This window comes from Eschrichtius robustus, chromosome 20 (assembly GCF_028021215.1).
Source record: "Eschrichtius robustus isolate mEscRob2 chromosome 20, mEscRob2.pri, whole genome shotgun sequence".
In the NCBI taxonomy this organism is placed as follows: domain Eukaryota; kingdom Metazoa; phylum Chordata; class Mammalia; order Artiodactyla; family Eschrichtiidae; genus Eschrichtius; species Eschrichtius robustus.
In genome coordinates this window covers 39,928,574-39,948,240 of record NC_090843.1, presented here as the reverse complement: position 1 = coordinate 39,948,240, position 19,667 = coordinate 39,928,574, and the positions used below count along the sequence as shown (strand labels likewise).

General features: G+C 42.0%; 1 protein-coding gene across 1 annotated transcript in view; it reads right to left on the bottom strand.

The window, feature by feature from the left end:
* Positions 1-18,509, bottom strand: part of SCPEP1 (serine carboxypeptidase 1) — a 45,590-nt gene extending 27,081 nt beyond the window's left edge. The window contains exons 1-5 of the mRNA XM_068530177.1: positions 18,396-18,509; positions 15,428-15,576; positions 10,798-10,887; positions 8,577-8,732; positions 7,873-7,947 (exon numbers count right to left, since the gene is read on the bottom strand). Coding sequence (XP_068386278.1) covers positions 7,873-7,947; positions 8,577-8,732; positions 10,798-10,887; positions 15,428-15,576; positions 18,396-18,459 — 534 coding nt within the window. The 5' untranslated portion in view covers positions 18,460-18,509. The remainder of the gene's footprint in view (positions 1-7,872; positions 7,948-8,576; positions 8,733-10,797; positions 10,888-15,427; positions 15,577-18,395) is intronic.
* Positions 18,510-19,667: the final 1,158 nt, after the last annotated feature.

Sequence of the window (19,667 nt, the reverse complement as noted above, 5' to 3'; positions counted from 1 at the left end):
ACCCCAAACACAGTAAGATAAGCAAAATGAGAAGACAGAGAAACACACAGCAGATGAAGGAGCAAGGCAAAAACCCACCAGACCTAACAAATGAAGAGGAAATAGCAGTCTACCTTAAAAAGAATTCAGAATGATAGTAAAGATGATCCAAAATCTTGGAAATAGAATGGAGAAAATACAAGAAACGTTTAACAAGGATCTAGAGGAACTAAAGAGCAAACAAACAGTGATGAACAACACAATAAATGAAATTTACAATTCTCTAGAAGGGATCAATACCAGAATAACTGAGGCAGAAGAACGGATAAGTGACCTGGAAGATAAAATAGTGGAAATAACTCCTGCAGAGCAGAATAAAGAAAAAAGAATGAAAAGAATTGAGGACAGTCTCAGAGACCTCTGGGACAACATTAAATGCACCAACATTCAAATTATAGGGGTCCCAGAAGAAGAAGAGAAAAAGAAAGGGACTGAGAAAATATCTGAAGAGATTATAGTTGAAAACTTCCCTAATATGGGAAAGGAAATAGTTAAGTCCAGGAAGCACAGAGTCCCGTACAGAATAAATCCAAGGAGAAACATGCCAAGACACATATTAATCAAACTATCAAAAATTAAATACAAAGAAAAAATATTAAAAGCAGCAAGGGAAAAACAACAAATAACATAAAAGGGAATCCCCATGAGGTTAACAGCTGATCTTTCAGCAGAAATTCTGCAAGCCAGAAAGGAGTGGCAGGACATATTTAAAGTGATGAAGGGGGAAAACCTACAACCAAGATTACTCTACCCAGCAAGGATCTCATTCAGATTTGATGGAGAAATTAAAACCTTTACAGACAAGCAAAAGCTAAGAAAATGCAGCACCACCAAACCAGCTTTACAACAAATGCTAAAGGAACTTCTCCAGGCAGGAAACACAAGAGAAGGAAAAGACCTACAATAACAAACCCAAAACAATTAAGAAAATGGTAATAGGAACATACATGTAGATAATTACCTTAAATGTAAAAGGATTAAATGCTCCAACCAAAAGACATAGACTGGCTGAATGGATACAAAAACAAGACCCGTATATATGCTGTCTACAAGAGACCCACTTCAGACCTAGGGACACATACAGACTGAAAGTGAGGAGATGGAAAAAGATATTCCATGCAAATGGAAATCAAAAGAAAGCTGGAGCAGCAATTCTCATATCAGACAAAAGAGACTTTAAAAAAAGACTATTACAAGAGACAAAGAAGGACACTACATAATGATCAAGGGATCAATCCAAGAAGAAGATATAACAATTGTAAATATTTATGCACCCAACATAGGAGCACCTCAATACATAAGTCAAATGCTAACAGCCATAAAAGGGGAAAGCAACAGTAACACAATCATAGTAGGGGACTTTAACACCCCACTTTCACCAATGGACAGATCATTCAAAATGAAAATAAATAAGGAAACACAAGCTTTAAATGATACATTAAACAAGATGGACTTAATTGATATTTATAGAACATTCCATTCAAAAACAACAGAATACACATTCTTCTCAAGTGCTCATGGAACATTCTCCAGGATAGATCATATCTTGAGTCACAAATCAAGCCTTGGTATTTAAGAAAATTGAAACCATATCAAGTATCTTTTCCGACCACAACACTATGGGACTAGATATCAATTACAGGAAAAAATCTGTAAAAAATACAAACACACGGAGGCTAAACAATACACTACTTAATAACCAAGAGATCACTTAAGAAATGAAAGAGGAAATCAAAAAATACCTAGAAACAAATGACAATGAAAACATGACGACCCAAAACCTATGGGATGCAGCAAAAGCAGTTCTAAGAGGGAAGTTTATAGCAATACAATCCTACCTTAAGAAACAAGAAACATCTCAAATAAACAACCTAACCTTACACCTAAAGTAGTTAGAGAAAGGAGAACAAAAAAACCCCAAAGTTAGCAGAAGGAAAGAAATCATAAAGATCAGATCAGAAATAAATGAAAAAGAAATGAAGGAAACGATAGCAAAGATCAATAAAACTAAAAGCTGGTTCTTTGAGAAGATAAACAAAATTGATAAACCATTAGCAAGATTCCTCAAGAAAAAAGGGAGAAGACTCAAATCAATAGAATTAGAAATGAAAAAGGAGAAGTAACAACTGGCACTGCAGAAATACAAACGATCATGAGAGATTACTACAAGCAACTCTATGCCAATAAAATGGACAACCTGGAAGAAATGGACAAATTCTTAGAAATGCAAAACCTTCCGAGACTGAACCAGGAAGAAACAGAAAATATGAACAGACCAATCACCAGCACTGATATTGAAACTGTGATTAAAAATCTTCCAACAAACAAAAGCCCAGGACCAGATGGCTTCACAGGCGAATTCTATCAAACATTTAGAGAAGAGCTAACACCTATCCTTCTCAAACTCTTCCAGAATATAGCAGAGGGAGGAACACTCCCAAACTCATTCTATGAGGCCACCATCACCCTGATACCAAAACCAGACAAAGATGTCACAAAGAAAGAAAACTACAGGCCAATATCACTGATGAACATAGATGCAAAAATCCTCAACAAAATACTAGCAAACAGAATCCAACAGCACATTAAAAGGATCATACACCATGATCAAGTGGGGTCTATCCCAGGAATGCAAGGATTCTTCAATATACGCAAATCAATCAATGTGATACACCATATTAACAAACTGAAGGAGAAAAACCATATGATCATCTCAATAGATGCAGAGAAAGCTTTCGACAAAATTCAACACCTATTTATGATAAAAACCCTCCAGAAAGCAGGCATAGAGGGAACTTTCCTCAACATAATAAAGGCCATCTATGACAAACCCAGAGCCAACATCGTCCTCAATGGTGATAAACTGAAACCATTTCCACTAAGATCAGGAACAAGACAAGGTTGCCCACTCTCACCACTATTATTCAACATAGTTTTGGAAGTTTTAGCCACAGCAATCAGAGAAGAAAAAGAAATAAAAGGAATCCAAATCGGAAAAGAAGAAGTAAAGCTGTCACTGTTTGCAGATGACATGATACTGTACATAGAGAATCCTAAAGATGCTACCTGAAAACTATTAATCAATGAATTTGGTAAAGTAGCAGGATACAAAATTAATGCACAGAAATCTCTTGCATTCATATACACTAATGATGAAAAATCTGAAAGTGAAATTAAGAAAACACTCCCATTTACCACTGCAACCAAAAGAATAAAATATCTAGGAATAAACCTACCTGTAGGAGACAAAAGACCTGTATGCAGAACATTATAAGACACTGATGAAAGAAATTAAAGGTGATACAAATAGATGGAGAGATATACCATGTTCTTGGATTGGAAGAATCAACAATGTGAAAATGACTCTACTACCCAAAGCAATCTACAGATTCAATGCAATCCCTATCAAACTACCACTGGCATTTTTCACAGAACTAGAACAAAAAATTTCACAATTTGTATGGAAACACAAAAGACCCCGAATAGCCAAAGCAATCTGGAGAAAGAAAAACGGAGCTGGAGGAATCAGGCTCCCTGACTTCAGACTATACTACAAAGCTACGGTAATCAAGACGGTATGGTGCTGCCACAAAAACAGAAATACAGATCAATGGAACAGGACAGAAAGCCCAGAGATAAACCCACGCACATATGGTCACCTTATCTTCTATAAAGGAGGCAAGAATATACAGTGGAGAAAAGACAGCCTCTTCAATAAGTGGTGCTGGGAAAACTGGACAGCTACATGTAAAAGAATGAAATTAGAACACTCCCTAACACCAACACAAAAATAAACTCAAAATGGATTAAAGACCTAAATATAAGGCCAGACACTATCAAACTCTTAGAGGAAAACATAGGCAGAACACTCTATGACATAAATCACAGCAAGATCCTTTTTGACCCACCTCCTAGAGAAAGGGAAATAAAAACAAAAGTAAACAAGTGGGACCTAATGAAACTTAAAAGCTTTTGCACAGCAAAGGAAACCATAAACAATATGAAAAGACAACCCTCAGAATGGGAGAAAATATTTGCAAATGAAGCAACTGACAAAGGATTAATCTCCAAAATTTACAAGCAGGTCATGCAGCTCAATATCAAAAAAACAAACAACCCAATCTAAAAATGGGCAGAAGACCTAAATAGACATTTCTCCAAAGAAGATATACAGATTACCAAGAAACACATGAAAGAATGCTCAACATCATTAATCATTAGAGAAATGCAAATCAAAACTACAATGAGATATCACCTCATACCGGTCAGAATGGCCATCATCAAAAAACCTACAAACAATAAATGCTGGAGAGGGTGCACTGTTGGTGGGAACGTAAATTGATACAGCCACTATGGAGAACAGTATGGAGGTTCCTTAGAAAACTAAAAATAGAACTACCATACAACACAGCAATCCCACTACTGGGCATATACCCTGAGAAAACCATAATTCAAAAAGAGTCATGTACCAAAATGTTCATTGCAGCTTTATTTACAATAGCCAGGACATGGAAGCAACCTAAGTGTCCATCGACAGATGAATGGATAAAGAAGATGTGGCACATATATACAATGGAATATTACTCAGCCATAAAAAGAAATGAAAATGAGTTATTTGTAGTGAGGTGGATGGAGCTAGAGTCTGTCATACAGAGTGAAGTAAGTCAGAAAGAGAAAAACAAATACCTTATGCTATGTATCTGAAGAACCTAGGGGCAAGACGGGAATAAAGACACAGACCTACTAGAGAATGGGTTTGAGGATATGGGGAGGGGGAAGGGTAAGCTGGGACAAAGTGAGAGAGCAGCATGGAGACACAAGAGGGAAGAGATATGGGGACATATGTATATGTATAACTGATTCACTTTGTTATAAAGCAGAAACTAACACACCATTGTGAAGCAATTATACTCCAATAAAGACGTTAAAAAAATAAAATAAATTAAAAATAAATTACAAAAGAAAACACCTTTATTTGTGGACATTGAAATTTGAGTTTCACACAATTTTCATGTGTCATGAAATATTATTCTTCTTTTAATCCACCCCACCCCACCACTGTCACTCGATAATGTAAAAACCTTTCTTAGCTCATGGGTCGTATAAAAGCAGGTGGTGGACTGGATTTGACCTACGGGCCATCGTTTCCTGAAATCTGACCTATTATAATATATTCTATCCAAAACTTTTACCTTGAATGCATCAGGCCTTTAACTATGACCTCCAGTTTTGTAGGAAACACCATGAAGAGAGGAATAAACTAAATAACACCATGAAGATGCTACCACACAAATCCAGAAAATGGGATATTCTGTAAGTAGTCTAGTTCCTTTACCAAATGGGGGTCATAAGAAAGGAACTGTGTTAGATGAAAACAGACTTTAGGGACATCCCAGCCACATGTAATTCACGGATCTGGACTGAGTCCTGGCTTAAACAAACTGACCATAAGGGACGTGTTGGGATCATTAAAGCCTGAATATCTGAGATGAAAATTTACTGAAGTAGGAAAGGGAGGACTAGTGACGGCAGAAAGCAGGCTACAGACATTACGTATACTACTATCTCCTATTGGTTAAAACATTTACTTATTTCTAAGAGCGCAGAAAAAGATTTAAAGGCTATACACTAAGGTGTTAACAATGGTGATCTCTTTTTAATTTTTTAAATTTGTGCTTGCTGTATTTTCTAATTTTCTGTTATGCACCTATACTTCTTCTTATAAAAAGTTCATTTTTAAAGAGAATTAATAAATCTTAAAAAAATAAAGCTCATACTGTATAACACGAATATAACCAATATTTTACAACTATAAATAGAATATAATCTTTATAAATTGTGAATCAATATATTGTATATGTGTAACTTATATAATATTGTACATCAACTATACTTCAAATTAAACAAAAAAGCTCATACAAGCTCACTGTAAAAAATTTAATCACAGAAGGAGACAGGAGAAAATGTGAAAAAAGTTTTACCTCTGCCCCACCTGCACCCTCACGCTCACTAACCAGTTAACATGGCATATATCCTTCTAACTCCTTTCCTTGTTTTCACAAGCATATATATATACATACATGTATACATATGCACAGATCTACCCATTCTTTCTGATGGCTTCAAAGTGTCCATCACGGAAGGATCCACATATTTCATTTAAGTAATCCTCTACAGACAGCCACTGATCCTGTTTTCCATTTATGGACATTATAAGCAACGATGAACTTAACATCCGCTGACACACACACACATATATAAGTATTCCCACAGGACAGATTCCTGGAAGTGAAATTATTGGGTCAAAGGGCACATACATTTTAAAAGTTTATAGACACTGCCAAAGTGCCCCTTTAAAATGATTTATCAATTTTCATTCCCATCAAACGTGCATGACAGCCCTTATTTCCCTGACTTCTTACCAAAACTGGGGGTTACCAAATTTTTACTTTATTTTATTTTATTTATTTTTTTGGCCATGCCACGTGGCATGTGGGATCTTAGTTCCCTGACCAGGAATCGAAACCGTGCCCCCTGCAGTGGAAGCGTGGAGTCCTAATCACTGGACCCCCCCCCCAGGGACTTCCCACCAATTTTTAAAAATATTTGCAAATCTCACAGATTTGACTTACTAATAAAAGTTGAACATTGTTCACATGTCCATAGGCAGTTTGCATTTCTTCCATAAGTTGTTTGCCCGTATTTTCTGGCCAATATCCTATTAGAATATTATCTTTTTTAATGGACTTATTGATGTGAATACTACTTCTACTATATATTTATTTGTGTGTGTGTATCTTTTAAAATTGTTTATGAAACTCTAAGAAGTTTTAAATTTCTATGTGGTCTAAATACGTCAAACTTACTCTTTTTGCTTTTGGGTGTTTCATCTTATGAAGGAAAAGCAAGCTTTTCGTACCCAAGATTATAAAACTTTTCTCCTATATTTTCAGGTTCTCTTACAGTTTTGATTTTTATGTTTAGATTTTTAATCTATCAAGAACTGATGTTTCGGGGCTTCCCTGGTGGCGCATTGGTTAAGAATCCGCCTGCCAATGCAGGGGACACGGGTTCAAGCCCTGGTCTGGGAAGATCCCACATGCCGCGGAGCAACTAAACCCGTGCACCACAACTACTGAGCCTGCGCTCTAGAGCCCGTGAGCCACAACTACTGAAGCCTGCACGCCTAGAGCCTGTGCTCTGCAACAAGAGAAGCCACCGCAATGAGAAGCCGGCGCAACGCAACAAAGAGTAGCCCCCGCTCGCCACAACTAGAGAAAGCCCGTGCACAGCAACAAAGACCCAACGCAGCCAAAAATAAAATAAATAAATTAAAAAAAAAAAAAGAACTGATGTTTCATGTAAGGCAAGAATCTAACTTTACTATTTTCCAAAGTGATAGCCACTTGTCTCCATATCATTTATTGAACATTCTGTTTTCCTCAATGATTTGAAATACCATCTTATCATTTATATACGTTCGTATGTAAGTAAGATACATACGTATGTGTTATAAACATACACAGATACATATATACATATACATAAGTATATATAAAATATGTTTCTAGATTCTTTAGCCTGCTGCATGTATCTGCATTTCTCTGTTGCTATGCCAGCCCCAAATTGCTTTACTCGCTTAGCTGTATAGCCTGTTCGATATCTGGTGGGGCAAACTTCATTGTTCTTTTTGAAACTTTTCATGGTTATTATTACAGACTTACTCTGTATGTACAAGGTCCTATTCAAAGAATATTCAATTATCAGGTGACTACAACAAGTAAGATAATCAGTTTCTGTCCAACATCAAAACAAAGTCATCTCCCTTGTTACCTTATAAAGTTCTAGAGCAATGCCAGCAGCCATTTTTCCTCCATAGGACTCTGAGAAAATGTAGAACGGAATCGTCTAGGAAGAAAAGGAATTTACAAAGAATTAAATATCCTGAATGCCTTTTAATTCACACGAATCAATTTCAAATTTCTATTGCATGTAATGGCCAGACAAAACAGAATATTGGGGGGCTTCCCTGGTGGTGCAGTGGTTGAGAATCTGCCTGTTAATGCAGGGGACACGGGTTCGAGCCCTGGTCTGGGAAGATCCCACATGCCGTGGAGCAACTAGGCCCGTGAGCCACAACTACTGAGCCTGCGCGTCTGGAGCCTGTGCTCCGCAACAAGAGAGGCCGCGATAGTGAGAGGCCCGCACACCGCGATGAAGAGTGGCCCCTGCTTGCCGCAACTAGAGAAAGCCCTCGCACAGAAACGAAGACCCAACATAGCGATCAATCAATAAATAAATCTTTAAAAAAAGAAAATAGGCTTACGGTATTTAAAAAAAAAAAAAAGAATATTGGCTGCAGCGTCATTTTTTTCAAGCTAAAACCACCTTTAGTGATGACTGAGACCGAAGCCCACAATCTGATCCTGGGTGCAAAAAGGTTTTCTCTGGAATCAGCTAGGCATGTAACTCTCGGGGAAGTTTGCATCTGATGGATGCAGCGCTGCAATTGCTAGCCCCCCTCTGAGCTTGCTTACCTGGAATTCTTTGTGGCACTCAAAGAAAGTCTTCAGGAGAACCATCATGTCTGATGCCACCATGGCCAGGTCTTTGGTGTACGCGTCACTCTTGTTCACATAACTGAACCCGGTGCCCACTGGGTTATCCACAAACAGGAGACTGGCCGACTGGAGCTACAAGCCACAGAGGAAAGTCAAATGTTGCAATCAGCCAGCCAGTCACCAACTATCTTTTGATCATCTTATATGAGCTCAACAAAAACCACACATGTGAGGATATCAGTGTGGTTATGATCTGTTACTAAAACGGATTAAAAAAAAATTTGGAACAGGAACATAGACTAGTATAGCAAAGAAAGGCAAAGAAAAGGAGAGGCAAGAAGGAAAGATTAACATATACACAGGGATCGAAGCATCTAGGCTGTTACTTTCACACACTACAAATGTCCTGAACGTAATTCATTTGTGCAGGTAGAACCATGCGGTGTCAGTCTGAGCAACAGCTCGAAGCAGTGAGAGGTCGGAATACCACACCTCTGTTTTCTTCAAGATGAATCCAGTTTCCACATTGGCCTGGCTTTGCTGAACACTACAAGAACAGAATTTATTCTAACACCTTTCCCAAAGAGGCTTAGTGTTATAGAATTTTACATCCCGAAGGATCCCTAGTGATGACACACTACAGCCATGTCCTTTACTGATCAGGACATTAAAGCCCAGAAAAGGCCCAAGACTTGTCCAAGGTCACAAAGTTGGATAGGTAATGGCAGCATCAGGACCAAGGCCAGCATCTCCTCACTTCTTGTTCAGGCTCTCTGCCCCAGTCACATTACCCTATTAGTCGTGGGAAGCTTGGGCACAAGCCAGTGGGGTACTCTGCTACTGGAAGTGAGTATGTGAATGTTCCAGGCTGAGGGAACAGCATGTGCAAAGACCCTGAGGCAAGAGTATGTAAAATGTGCTTAAAGAAGACCAGTATGGAGACAGACAAGAAAATCAAAGGGCTCAGAGGGGATCTTCAGGTGGAGGTGCTCCCGCACTGAGTCTTAGAGGTGAGTATGGTGAGCTAGGTGTGACCGGGTGACCAAAGGAATGAAGTCCAAGCCCAGGAATGGCCCATGCAGAGGCCGCAAGGAAGAGTGCACATGGAGAGAAGCTGGGAGGTGTGGCTAGAGGTAGCAGGAGCCAGTTGATGCCCGGGAATCTGGATCCGATCTTTGGGGAACTGAAAGATGGTAAACTAAGGAGTGATTGGCATTGGAGGGTTTCACTCAAGCACCATGTGGGAAGTGGATTGGGGGTGGGGGGGTGCATTTTGAAAGCACCCATGAGAGGCGATGGAAAAGGGGTGGATGAAGAACATTAACAACACTTGGGTATTAAACATAGAGCTACCATAGGACCCAGCAATTCCCCACCCCCCGCCAAATTGAAAATAGGGGCCCAAACAAATACTTGCACGCTAATGTTCCCTGCATTATTCACAACAGCCAAAAGGTGAAAACAACCTAAGTGTCCATCAACAGACGGGAGAGGAGCAGAGGAGAAGCACAGAGCAGAGGGGGGCCACCAGCTGGGAGCAACAGCCCCACCCTGCCCACTGGGGTGGTGCTGCCCACCAGTGTTTGGCGGCCTGGAGGAAGGGGCCGAGCACGTGGACAGGGGGACTGACCCCAGGCTGGGTGCGGCAAGGATGTGGAGGGAGAAGGATGAGGGAACCAGGGGTGGGGGTTAGGTAAGGAAGTGAAACTAAGAATGAGGGGGCGGGGGGGAGACAGAGAACTAGAGAAACATCAAAAGGGCAGAGGACAAGGGGTTTGAAGTCCTGAGGAAGACAAGAATCGAAGCAGGAGAGCAGGAGGGGAAAGGACTGCAGGTTGTGGCCAGAAGGTGGGACCCTGGCGTCTCAGATTGCAGGGATGGCCAATATGTGGGTAATGACAAGGTCCAGGGGGTCTGCTAGAGTAGACAGAGGTTGCTGCAGGCAAGTGGAGAGAAAGGTCACCGAGTTGGGAAGGTGACCAGTGTGGGATAAGCTGCCCCAAGAAATGGAAGAGGCTGGCCAGAGAGGAAGCCTGTGGACAAGTACGCAAGGTCCCCCTGGACACAGAGGAAGAGGGAGGGGGGTGGAGTGGGATCGCTCAACTTGTGACGCCACCCAGAATGGGGTAGGGCTGGGTGGGACTCAGCCTGGGGGAGGCTACACGGCAGTGTGAGTTCGAGGCCTTCCTCACTGTACCCAAGTAGTTCTTCGTGGTTTGAGTTCTCTGTCAAGGGGCCCGATTTCCTCAAAGTTCCCAAATCCAGTGCTGGAACCACCTGGACCACCCTGTGAAAGCAAAAAACAACAAACAAAAATAAAGTCAGAGAAAATGTTAGTCAAACCTTCGTCATTACAACCATGACCCCATTCACTATAAACAATTTATGAGTCAGTGATGGCTGGGTCAACCTTACACCCAGGACACAATTGATCCAGTGTCTGCACTAACTGAGCCCCCTGGTAACTGCTCAAGTCTTTCTAAAAAGAGGAAGCAACCAGGCTAAGAGCCCCCAGAGGGAACGTTCCTACCTCTGATTCTCTGAGCTTGAGCCTTGGCCTCACGTGGGGTTTGCTGACTTCAAAACATCTCGCCCAAACCTTCTCCCTTCGAAGATGAGCAGTATGGCCCAGAGAGGGAACGTGGCAATTAGGGGCTCCACCAGGACTGGACCCGGGGCCTTGTGACTCTCCACCTCCCTCTCCTCAGTGTCCCTGAGGATTTACAAGGGACCCAGACTGAGGGGCAGTTTGATCAAGATGATCCCCAGGATATAACATAGTAAATGCGGAAGTCCCAGGGCAGGAAGCACTCAATACCGTGGGCATCCAAGGCCAGGGGCGAGGCAGGATTCTGAACAGAAGCTCAGTGCTGGGGCCCCAGACTATGAGAGGCAGAGGTTCTATGGGTTCTAAGGGCCAAGAGAGGGGAGGAGGTCCTTCAGGAGATGGTCAGGGGAAAGGATGGTCAGTGCTTTTCTGGACAAAACCTCAGGGGCCATCTGAGCCAACAGGATAGGCCGAGGGCCTTGAATAAAAGGATGTTGTCTCCCTGTGCAAGATGGATAGGAAAGGGAGATACGCAAAGATGGAAGGAAACAGCTCAGGCAAAACAGAAGCCAGGGCAATCTGTACAGGGAAATCTAAAGGAAAAAAAAAGACAACATAGTCAGGGCTCAGGGGTAACTAAAGGACCCCAACAGAGAGACTTTATGAAACTAATGTTTTGAACTGACACCAAGCTAACTATTATAAAACTGGGAGGCTATAAATTCCTCTAATTATATGCACTCTGTATCTTAAGATTTCCTAATACAGTGGTAAAAAGCTCACAAGTCAGAGGGAGCTGTTTACTGCAGTGGTATTTGTAACAGCAAAAGGATGAAACTCCAATGTCCCGCAGTACGGAAATGGGTTAGTAAATCATGACACGTCTACAGGACGGAATGTGACACTGCCATTTAGGATCACAAACTATGATAAACTACGTGGCAACATTGAAAAATGCACGTAACATGCAATAAATTAAGAGCAATGTCCTCACCATTGACAGAATGAAAAGACCTATGGAATGGGAGAAAATATTTGCAAATGATACGACCAATAAGGGGTTAATATCCAACATATATGAACAGCTCATATAACTCAACATGAAAAAAAACAAACAACCTGACTAAAAAATGGGCAGAAGAACTCAATAGACATTTTTCCAAAGAGGAAATGCAGATGGCCAGCATGAACATGAAAAGATGCTCAACACTGCTAATCATCAGGGAAATGCAAATCAAAACCATAATGAGATATCACCTCACACCTGTCAGAATGGCTATCATCAAAAAGAACACAAATAACAAATGTTGGTGAGGATGTGGAGAAAAGGGAATCCTTGTAACACTGTTGGTGGGAATGTAAATTGGTGCAGCCACTGTGGAAAACAGTATGGAGGTTTCTCAAAAAACTAAAAATAGAACTACCACATGATCCAGTGATTCCACTCCTGAGTATATATTTGAAAAAAACAAAAACACTAATTTGAAAAAATACATGCACCCTAATGTTCATAGAAGCATTATTTACAATAGCCAAGATATGGGAAGCAACCTAAGTGCCCATCAACAGATGAATGGATAAAGAAGATGTGGTGTATATATATACAATGGAATACTACTCAATCATAAAAAATAATGAAATTTTGCCAATTGCAGCAACATGATTGGACTTGGAGGGTATTATGCTAAGTGAAATAAGTCAGACAGAGAAAGACAAATACTGTATGATGTCACTTACATGGAAAATCTAAAAAATACAACAAACTAGTGGCTGTAACAAAAAAGCAGCAGACTCACAGATATAGAGAACAAACTAGTGGTTACCAGGGGGGAGAGGGAAGGGAGGGGGGAATGTAAAGGAAGGGGATTAAGAGGTACAAACCACTATGTATAAAATAAACTACAAGGATATATTGTACAACACAGGGAATATAGCCAATATTTATAGAACTATAAATGGAGTAGAACCCTTAAAAATTGTGAATCACTATACTGTATACCTGTAACATATAATACTGTACACCAACTATTCTTCAATTTAAAAAAAAAGCAAAGCAAAAAAACAAAAACAAAAACAAAATAAAATAAAATAAAAGCAAGGGTCCTTGAGTGAAAGCTGGGCCCCTTTTTCCTAGTGGACTTACTGGGCTGGGATAGGACCAAAGTGAAAGGAGAGAAGCTGGAATCCTAGAGGTATGGTCTTTGTGGGAGAAATCCCATTCTCCTGTTCTGTTCTACTTGATAACATACCACTGCAAAATCTCTTCATCTAGAACTCTGGGATGGGGTACTGTCATGGCCCGGGACTATGCAGTGACTCTGAAATATGGCAAGTGTGTCAAAGGACAAACTAAAACGCTTAAATGGCTTGAAAGTGTACCTAAAGTAGCACACTACATCACTCAGAGCTACCTCACTCAGATGACGTGACCTTGATTCCCAAAGACCTGTCCAGAGAAGTCAGTACACGGATTCTCAGTAGGCTGCTAAGACAGATCTCCTTTTAACCTGAATTAATTATTTCTTCCTTAATCATATGCTTTTCCTCTTCCCTTGGGCCTCTGAGGAGATGAAGAGCAGGCCAGCTGGCCAGTTGATAACCATCAAATAGCATCTCAGATCACAGAAACCAAAGGTCACAAACTGCACGGTCTTGAGGGGCCAGAAGTGCACCACACGGAGCAAAGAGGGCAGGTGGGTCCTCTCCTCCAGAAGCTCCTGCCTGTGTGCAAGAGGGCCCCCACCGCTCAGCTCCGGGATAGCAAGTTCAGGCCCCAAGTAATCACATCTCCTGATTTTTGGAAAAAGGAAGGAAACGTCTTGATTTGTAAATGTTGGCAACTCATTCAAATAAAACAACTGCCCTATTCTGCAATCAACCAGAAGGAAGGTTTGCAGTTTCTGAAATTCAGTGGTTTTCAAATTGTGTTCCTGGAAGCCCAAAAAGTACCTGAGGGGTGGCATGTGACAAAGGGGAGGCTGAATGGGTGGGACTTGGCACTCCGCCCCAACCTCGGCCCCAGCACTTCTTTCTTCTGCTTTGGCTGGTCTGCAAGCTTTCACTTGGGAGTGGAAAAAGTTCTGCTGATTAATAAAAAGTTTGAAAAGCGCTGAAATCCCGCAGATTAGAAAACCAAAGCCCAGAGAAGGGAAGTGTTTGGCCACGGCTGTTAAGTGGCAGGAAGGCAGAACTGGGCTTGTCCACTGCACGGCTCTCCCTGACAGCCCTGTCACAGCTTCATCTCCAGCCACCCGGGATGCACAAAAGCTCCCTGGGCCACACAGACGGGTTCTTCTTCTGAGACATTTTCCTATCTGCACTCTCGGGCTGAGCCTCACCCCAGCCTTCAAAGGAAATACTTGCGATAATCCCAAGAGAGAAAGGCCCCTCCCTGCAAACTGCTCTTCTTCACTATCTCATCAGGAAGCCTGTAGCCACTGGTCTGGAAGGCAAAGCTGGGGGCACTGGGAGGCTGCTTATGAATAATGACATTTTTGGAGGAAGTGACATTTACATCCCATGGGGGTGAGTATCAGGGCGCCCTATTTACTAGTGAGCAACCTGGCACCCTAGCTGGGCCATGCCTACAGTTTCCAGAAGGTGAAGCAAGACCCGCGTTCCTCAACCCCTCCCTAGATCTTGGTCTTCCAGGTGGGTGTGGGCCACCTTTGGACAGACATTTCAGGAATGAAAGGAAGGATCCTTTGCCTGCCCTCAAATAATTTTCAACCAGTTTCCTGTCTTCAATCCTACCACTAGAGCTCAAGATTAAAATGCAAACACTCTTTAGGGAGAAGGATAGGGCCCAACACTTAATGCTAAGATACAAAAGGCTGAGTTATTTCAAAATATCAGTTTTTCTAGGGGCAAGGAATTCAGGTCTAGGAAAGGACTGGGAGGGGAGGGAGAGGAAGGGCTGGTCAGGGTACCTCAGTCTTTGCTTTGGAACCTTCCAGAAACACTTTCTGTCAGCATATTGTCAAATGTGTCTTCAGGAGCTTCCAGTAAGGGTTCCTACCGCTGCCTGTGCTGGGCTCAACAGAAAAAGACCCCCGTAAAAGGCTAGAACCTCTCACTCTCTGATTTGGCTTCCTTGGCTGTACCATCGCCTTTGCCTGCCTCAGAAGGACGCTGAATCCCCAAGCCTAGGAGAGCCCCAGCTGGCTGCTGGACCACATCAGTTCTTCACTGCTGAGCTGTGAGCCTTTAAGGGCAAGCAAGGTGGTAAGTGGGGGAAACTTGGCCTCAACCTCAGGCCAGGCAGTGAAACCAATTTTACCTGAAGCCACATGACCAGGGGCAGTTCTGAGAAGTTCTTGCTGGGGCTGGTGGCATAATAGAGCCACCAGAACATGTGGGCGTCCTTCCGGACAGTCACATAATCCCATACTTCCTTGCCCTCTTTTATGGGCCAGCTGATGACAGCTCCTGAAACAGAAGCACAATTCGATTTTCCGGAAGAATGTCTATGTCCAGTTAAATTCCCAGCCCAGGAGACATGGCTGGGCTAGGCTAGTGATGATTTGGTTTATATTTCAGACAATTTATTTACTCCAATATATTATGGAGATAAGAAAAAAAAAAACCCAAAAACTCAGTTATGAAAAAACATACCAAACTTAATAGTGGCACAGGGGGCTGGAGGCTTTCACGTTTTCACCTACACCCTCTGTAATGTTTGGATTTTTAACAGCAAGCATAAAACGTGTTTATAATTCTGTTTAAAAGAGAGAGAGATTTACACTTGGGGGAAAAAAGAAAAAATCTCAAAATGCAGCATGCTGATTTTTGTTCCTCATTTAGTATACGATTAAAGAAGCATCACAAGTTAGTGGGGCAAGATTACTCACTATATCACTCTGGGGCAACTGTTAGATTTTTGAAGAAAAAAATAGAGATGTAGGTTCTTTCTTAACACTATAAACCAAAATAAATTCCACGTGGATCAGATATTTCAATTTTAAAATTTAGATGCGAAAAATAATATGAAAATAGAGTTGAATGTCTTTTTGACCGCTGGATGGGGAAACGATTAAAGCATAGAGACTATAAAACAAAATATCAAGAGCTGAGGACAGAAACTTGTTACATTTCTGTACAACAAAAATAAAAGGCAAAACAACAAAGGAAGATCGGCAACAAATATGAAAAAGGGTATTTCCTTAATCGTTAGACCAACTAAAAAATGCAAGAGCCTTGCAACAATCAAGATAGTTGTACAATACCTAGCACTTACTAGGCGTTCAATAAATAACAGTAATTATAACAACAACAACAAAAAAAGTAAGATCCTAATAATTAAATGGATAAACGTCACGAGAAAATAATTTATGAAAAGGGAAATACGAATGTCATAAACACGTGAAAGAATGTTTAACATCACTAATATTCAAAGATATGAAAATTAAAGCAATAATGAGGTCACTAAAAAAACCTTTGCTTATTTGACAGATGGCAGGGGCTCAACCTCCACAATGAGACAGGAGACCAGCCCTCAGCACTGTTGGCAAAAGTGCACACTGGGAAGGCAGTTTGGCAGAAAATTTATAAAAGCCATATATATATTCGTTAATCCCGCAACTCCAATTTTCTTCCAATTTAGAGTTAACCAAAGTTAACTTTTCTAGCATCTGCAAAATGTGTATAAGAGTAGGTTGAACACATTTTCTATGTCACCTTTGCTAAAGTAACAACTTTCAAGTTACAGTATCTTTTTTTCTCCAATACTACTCTGTGGGTAAAGAAGGCTAATGTTGAAAGGTGATGAGAGGGTGATCCTTGGTGACTGGAGTTGTCTGCCTCTACTTCCTCCTTTTTTGAATTTCATTGCCCCTGTGGCAAGTGAAAAAACAAAAACTGGTCCCCAAAATAAGAGAAGGGAGTATATGAGGAGACAATGCTGTTTTGAAACTTGTTAAGGATGAAGATTAAGACAAGCAGAAAGTGGTCTGATAAGCAAAACAGAAAGGCTAAAATATTTATTATAGACGTGGCTGTAAGATCCTACATTCAAGTAACACAAGATTACAGTCTCCTTAAAAATGATAGATAAGTCTTGGTCCGTTTTGACCTAACCCCTGGCACTCCTCCTCCTCCCTTTCCTGCCCGTGACCACTGTTAGAATCTGGGGCGGGGGGGGGGGGGGGGGACAGGCCTTCCCTGGTGGCGCAGTGGTTAAGAATCCGCCTGCCAACGCAGGGGACATGGGTTCGAGCCCTGGTCCGGGAAGATCCCACATGCCGCGGAGTAACTGGGCCCATACACCACAACTGCTGAGCTTGCGCTCTAGAGCCCGCGAGCCACAACGGCTGGGCCCGCGTTCCACAACTACTGAAGCCCGCGCGCCTGGAGCCCGTGCTCCACAACAGGAGAAGCCACTGCAATGAGAAGCCCGCGCACCGCAACGAAGAGTAGCCCCCGCTCGCCGCAACTAGAGAAAGCCCGCGCGCAGCAACAAAGACCCAACACAGCCAAAAATAAATAATAATAAAATAAAATAAATAAATTTATATTAAAAAAAATCTGGGGGGCAACCTATTCGACAACATTTCCCAGACACAAGCCGAAGGGTCATATCCCCATTTTACAAAAGGGAAAACAAGTTAAGCAACTTGCCTAAGATCACAAGGCAAGTTTGTGGCCAGTTCGAATTCTCAGTTCTTGATTCACACCAGGGCTCATTTTGCTTAAAGAAAAGACTGAAAATCAATTTGCAAGTCATCCCATCAAACACGAATTTGTTTTTGCCAAAAAGGACTGCGGTGAGGGGACATACTATCTTGCCTGTTCTCATCAGGTAGAGGGAGAAAGGCTTACTCTCAAACGTCCCATTCGTGGTAGGATTTTTCAGAGTCTTTTGGTACCGTGTGTTTCAGCTCAAAATAAAAAGACCTTATAATCTCATTTAGCAGCCAATCACGGCAGGAAAAGGGAGGTGGCCTTAAGATCGTGGAAACCTCATTGATCAGCAACTTCTCCAAATCTTACATTTTGCAAAACTGCTTCTACCTACGCGCAGGGAAGAAACAAGGCAGCAGACCACCCAGAGCCAGAATAAAGTAGAAAAAGAACTTTGAATCAGGAAAAAAAAAAAAAAATAGAGTAAGGCTCAAAAGCGAAATAATTACGCAAGGTAGAAACAGGGGAAAAGGAATATGCTTTAAAAAGCACAAACCCACTAACAGATTCTCATCCCTAAAGAAGAGAAGGAGGCACCGACCGCTGAAGCACCTTTTGCCCGAACCTACCCGTGCTCAGGCCCAGGAGCAGAAGCAGCAGCGGCAGAGAACAACTCCGCAGCGCCGGCTCCATGATGAATACCGCGCGGCAGCATCAGCTACGGGCTGCACCCCGCGCCTCACCACGTGACGGTGGGGGGGCTGGGCGAGGCCCAGCCGGGACGGGGGCGGGGCCTGACCTGGGCGGTCAGGGGCGGGGCCTGGGCGTCGGGGGTTGGGGCGGGGCGGGGCGGGGCGGGGCGGGGCGGGGCGGGGCGGGGCGGGGCGGGGCGGGGCGGGGCGGGGCGGGCGGGGCTTGGGAGGGTGGAGCGGCTAGCAACGTCTCGCGCGCCCTCTGCCCGACCCGCCCACTATGTTCCCTGCAACGGCGCTCGGGGTGTTGTTTTTGCCCCACTACGTGGTTCTTTGCCGTTTTGGGGACAAGCAGAAAGGAAGAGGCGTTTAACGCATTGATTTGACTTGGGTTGTGCGACAGAACTGAGACGCTACAGAGAAATAACTACGAAGACCGTCCTTCCTGCCCCGCCCATCTCTTCCTTCCTCAACAAAAGACCTGGCATTTCAAACTGCTGCATCTGCCCCAAATCAGATTAAACCTGGCCAGCTTAATCTGGAAACTGGGGGATTCCATTTTCATACATTTGTTCTTAAAATTATTTTTCTTATAAAATTACGAATATAATGGACATTTTGGAAATTTGGGGGAAAAAATTAGATACTGCATAAACATTGTTGGCATTTGGGATTTTTTTCCTCTAGTCTTTTACGTCATCTTTTTAAATACGATAATAAAATTTTTTATTCTGTTTTTTTTCTCGATAATTTGTCATTGGCATAATTCTGTGTTGTTAATGATAGGGATTGAGTAGGATAATCAAACAGTTAGCTTAGAAACCCCATTAGGGGATTGTTGATAGAGAACTTTAGGGAACTTTGGGAGACCGCAGTAAGATTAATGATCACTCAAGAAAGTAATGGGAAAATCCTGAAAAAAATGTGGGCTTGCTTGACTCATAAAGCAGAACAAGTGGCTTAGCATCAAAGCCAGATAGGCTTGCTTAACAAGAAAATAAAGCTAGCTTGATTAGCAACAAAATCATGCAACAGAAGCATGAGACATGCCCCAAAACAATACAACAATGGTGGCATGAGACCTATATCCTGCCCAGTGGTGTCATCAAGTTAATGACAACCGGCACATGCTCTGTGCACACAAAAAAATCATTTATGGAAAGGTGACATATCAAAGTGAAAGGTCCTCATTGTACTGAGACCTGAAAT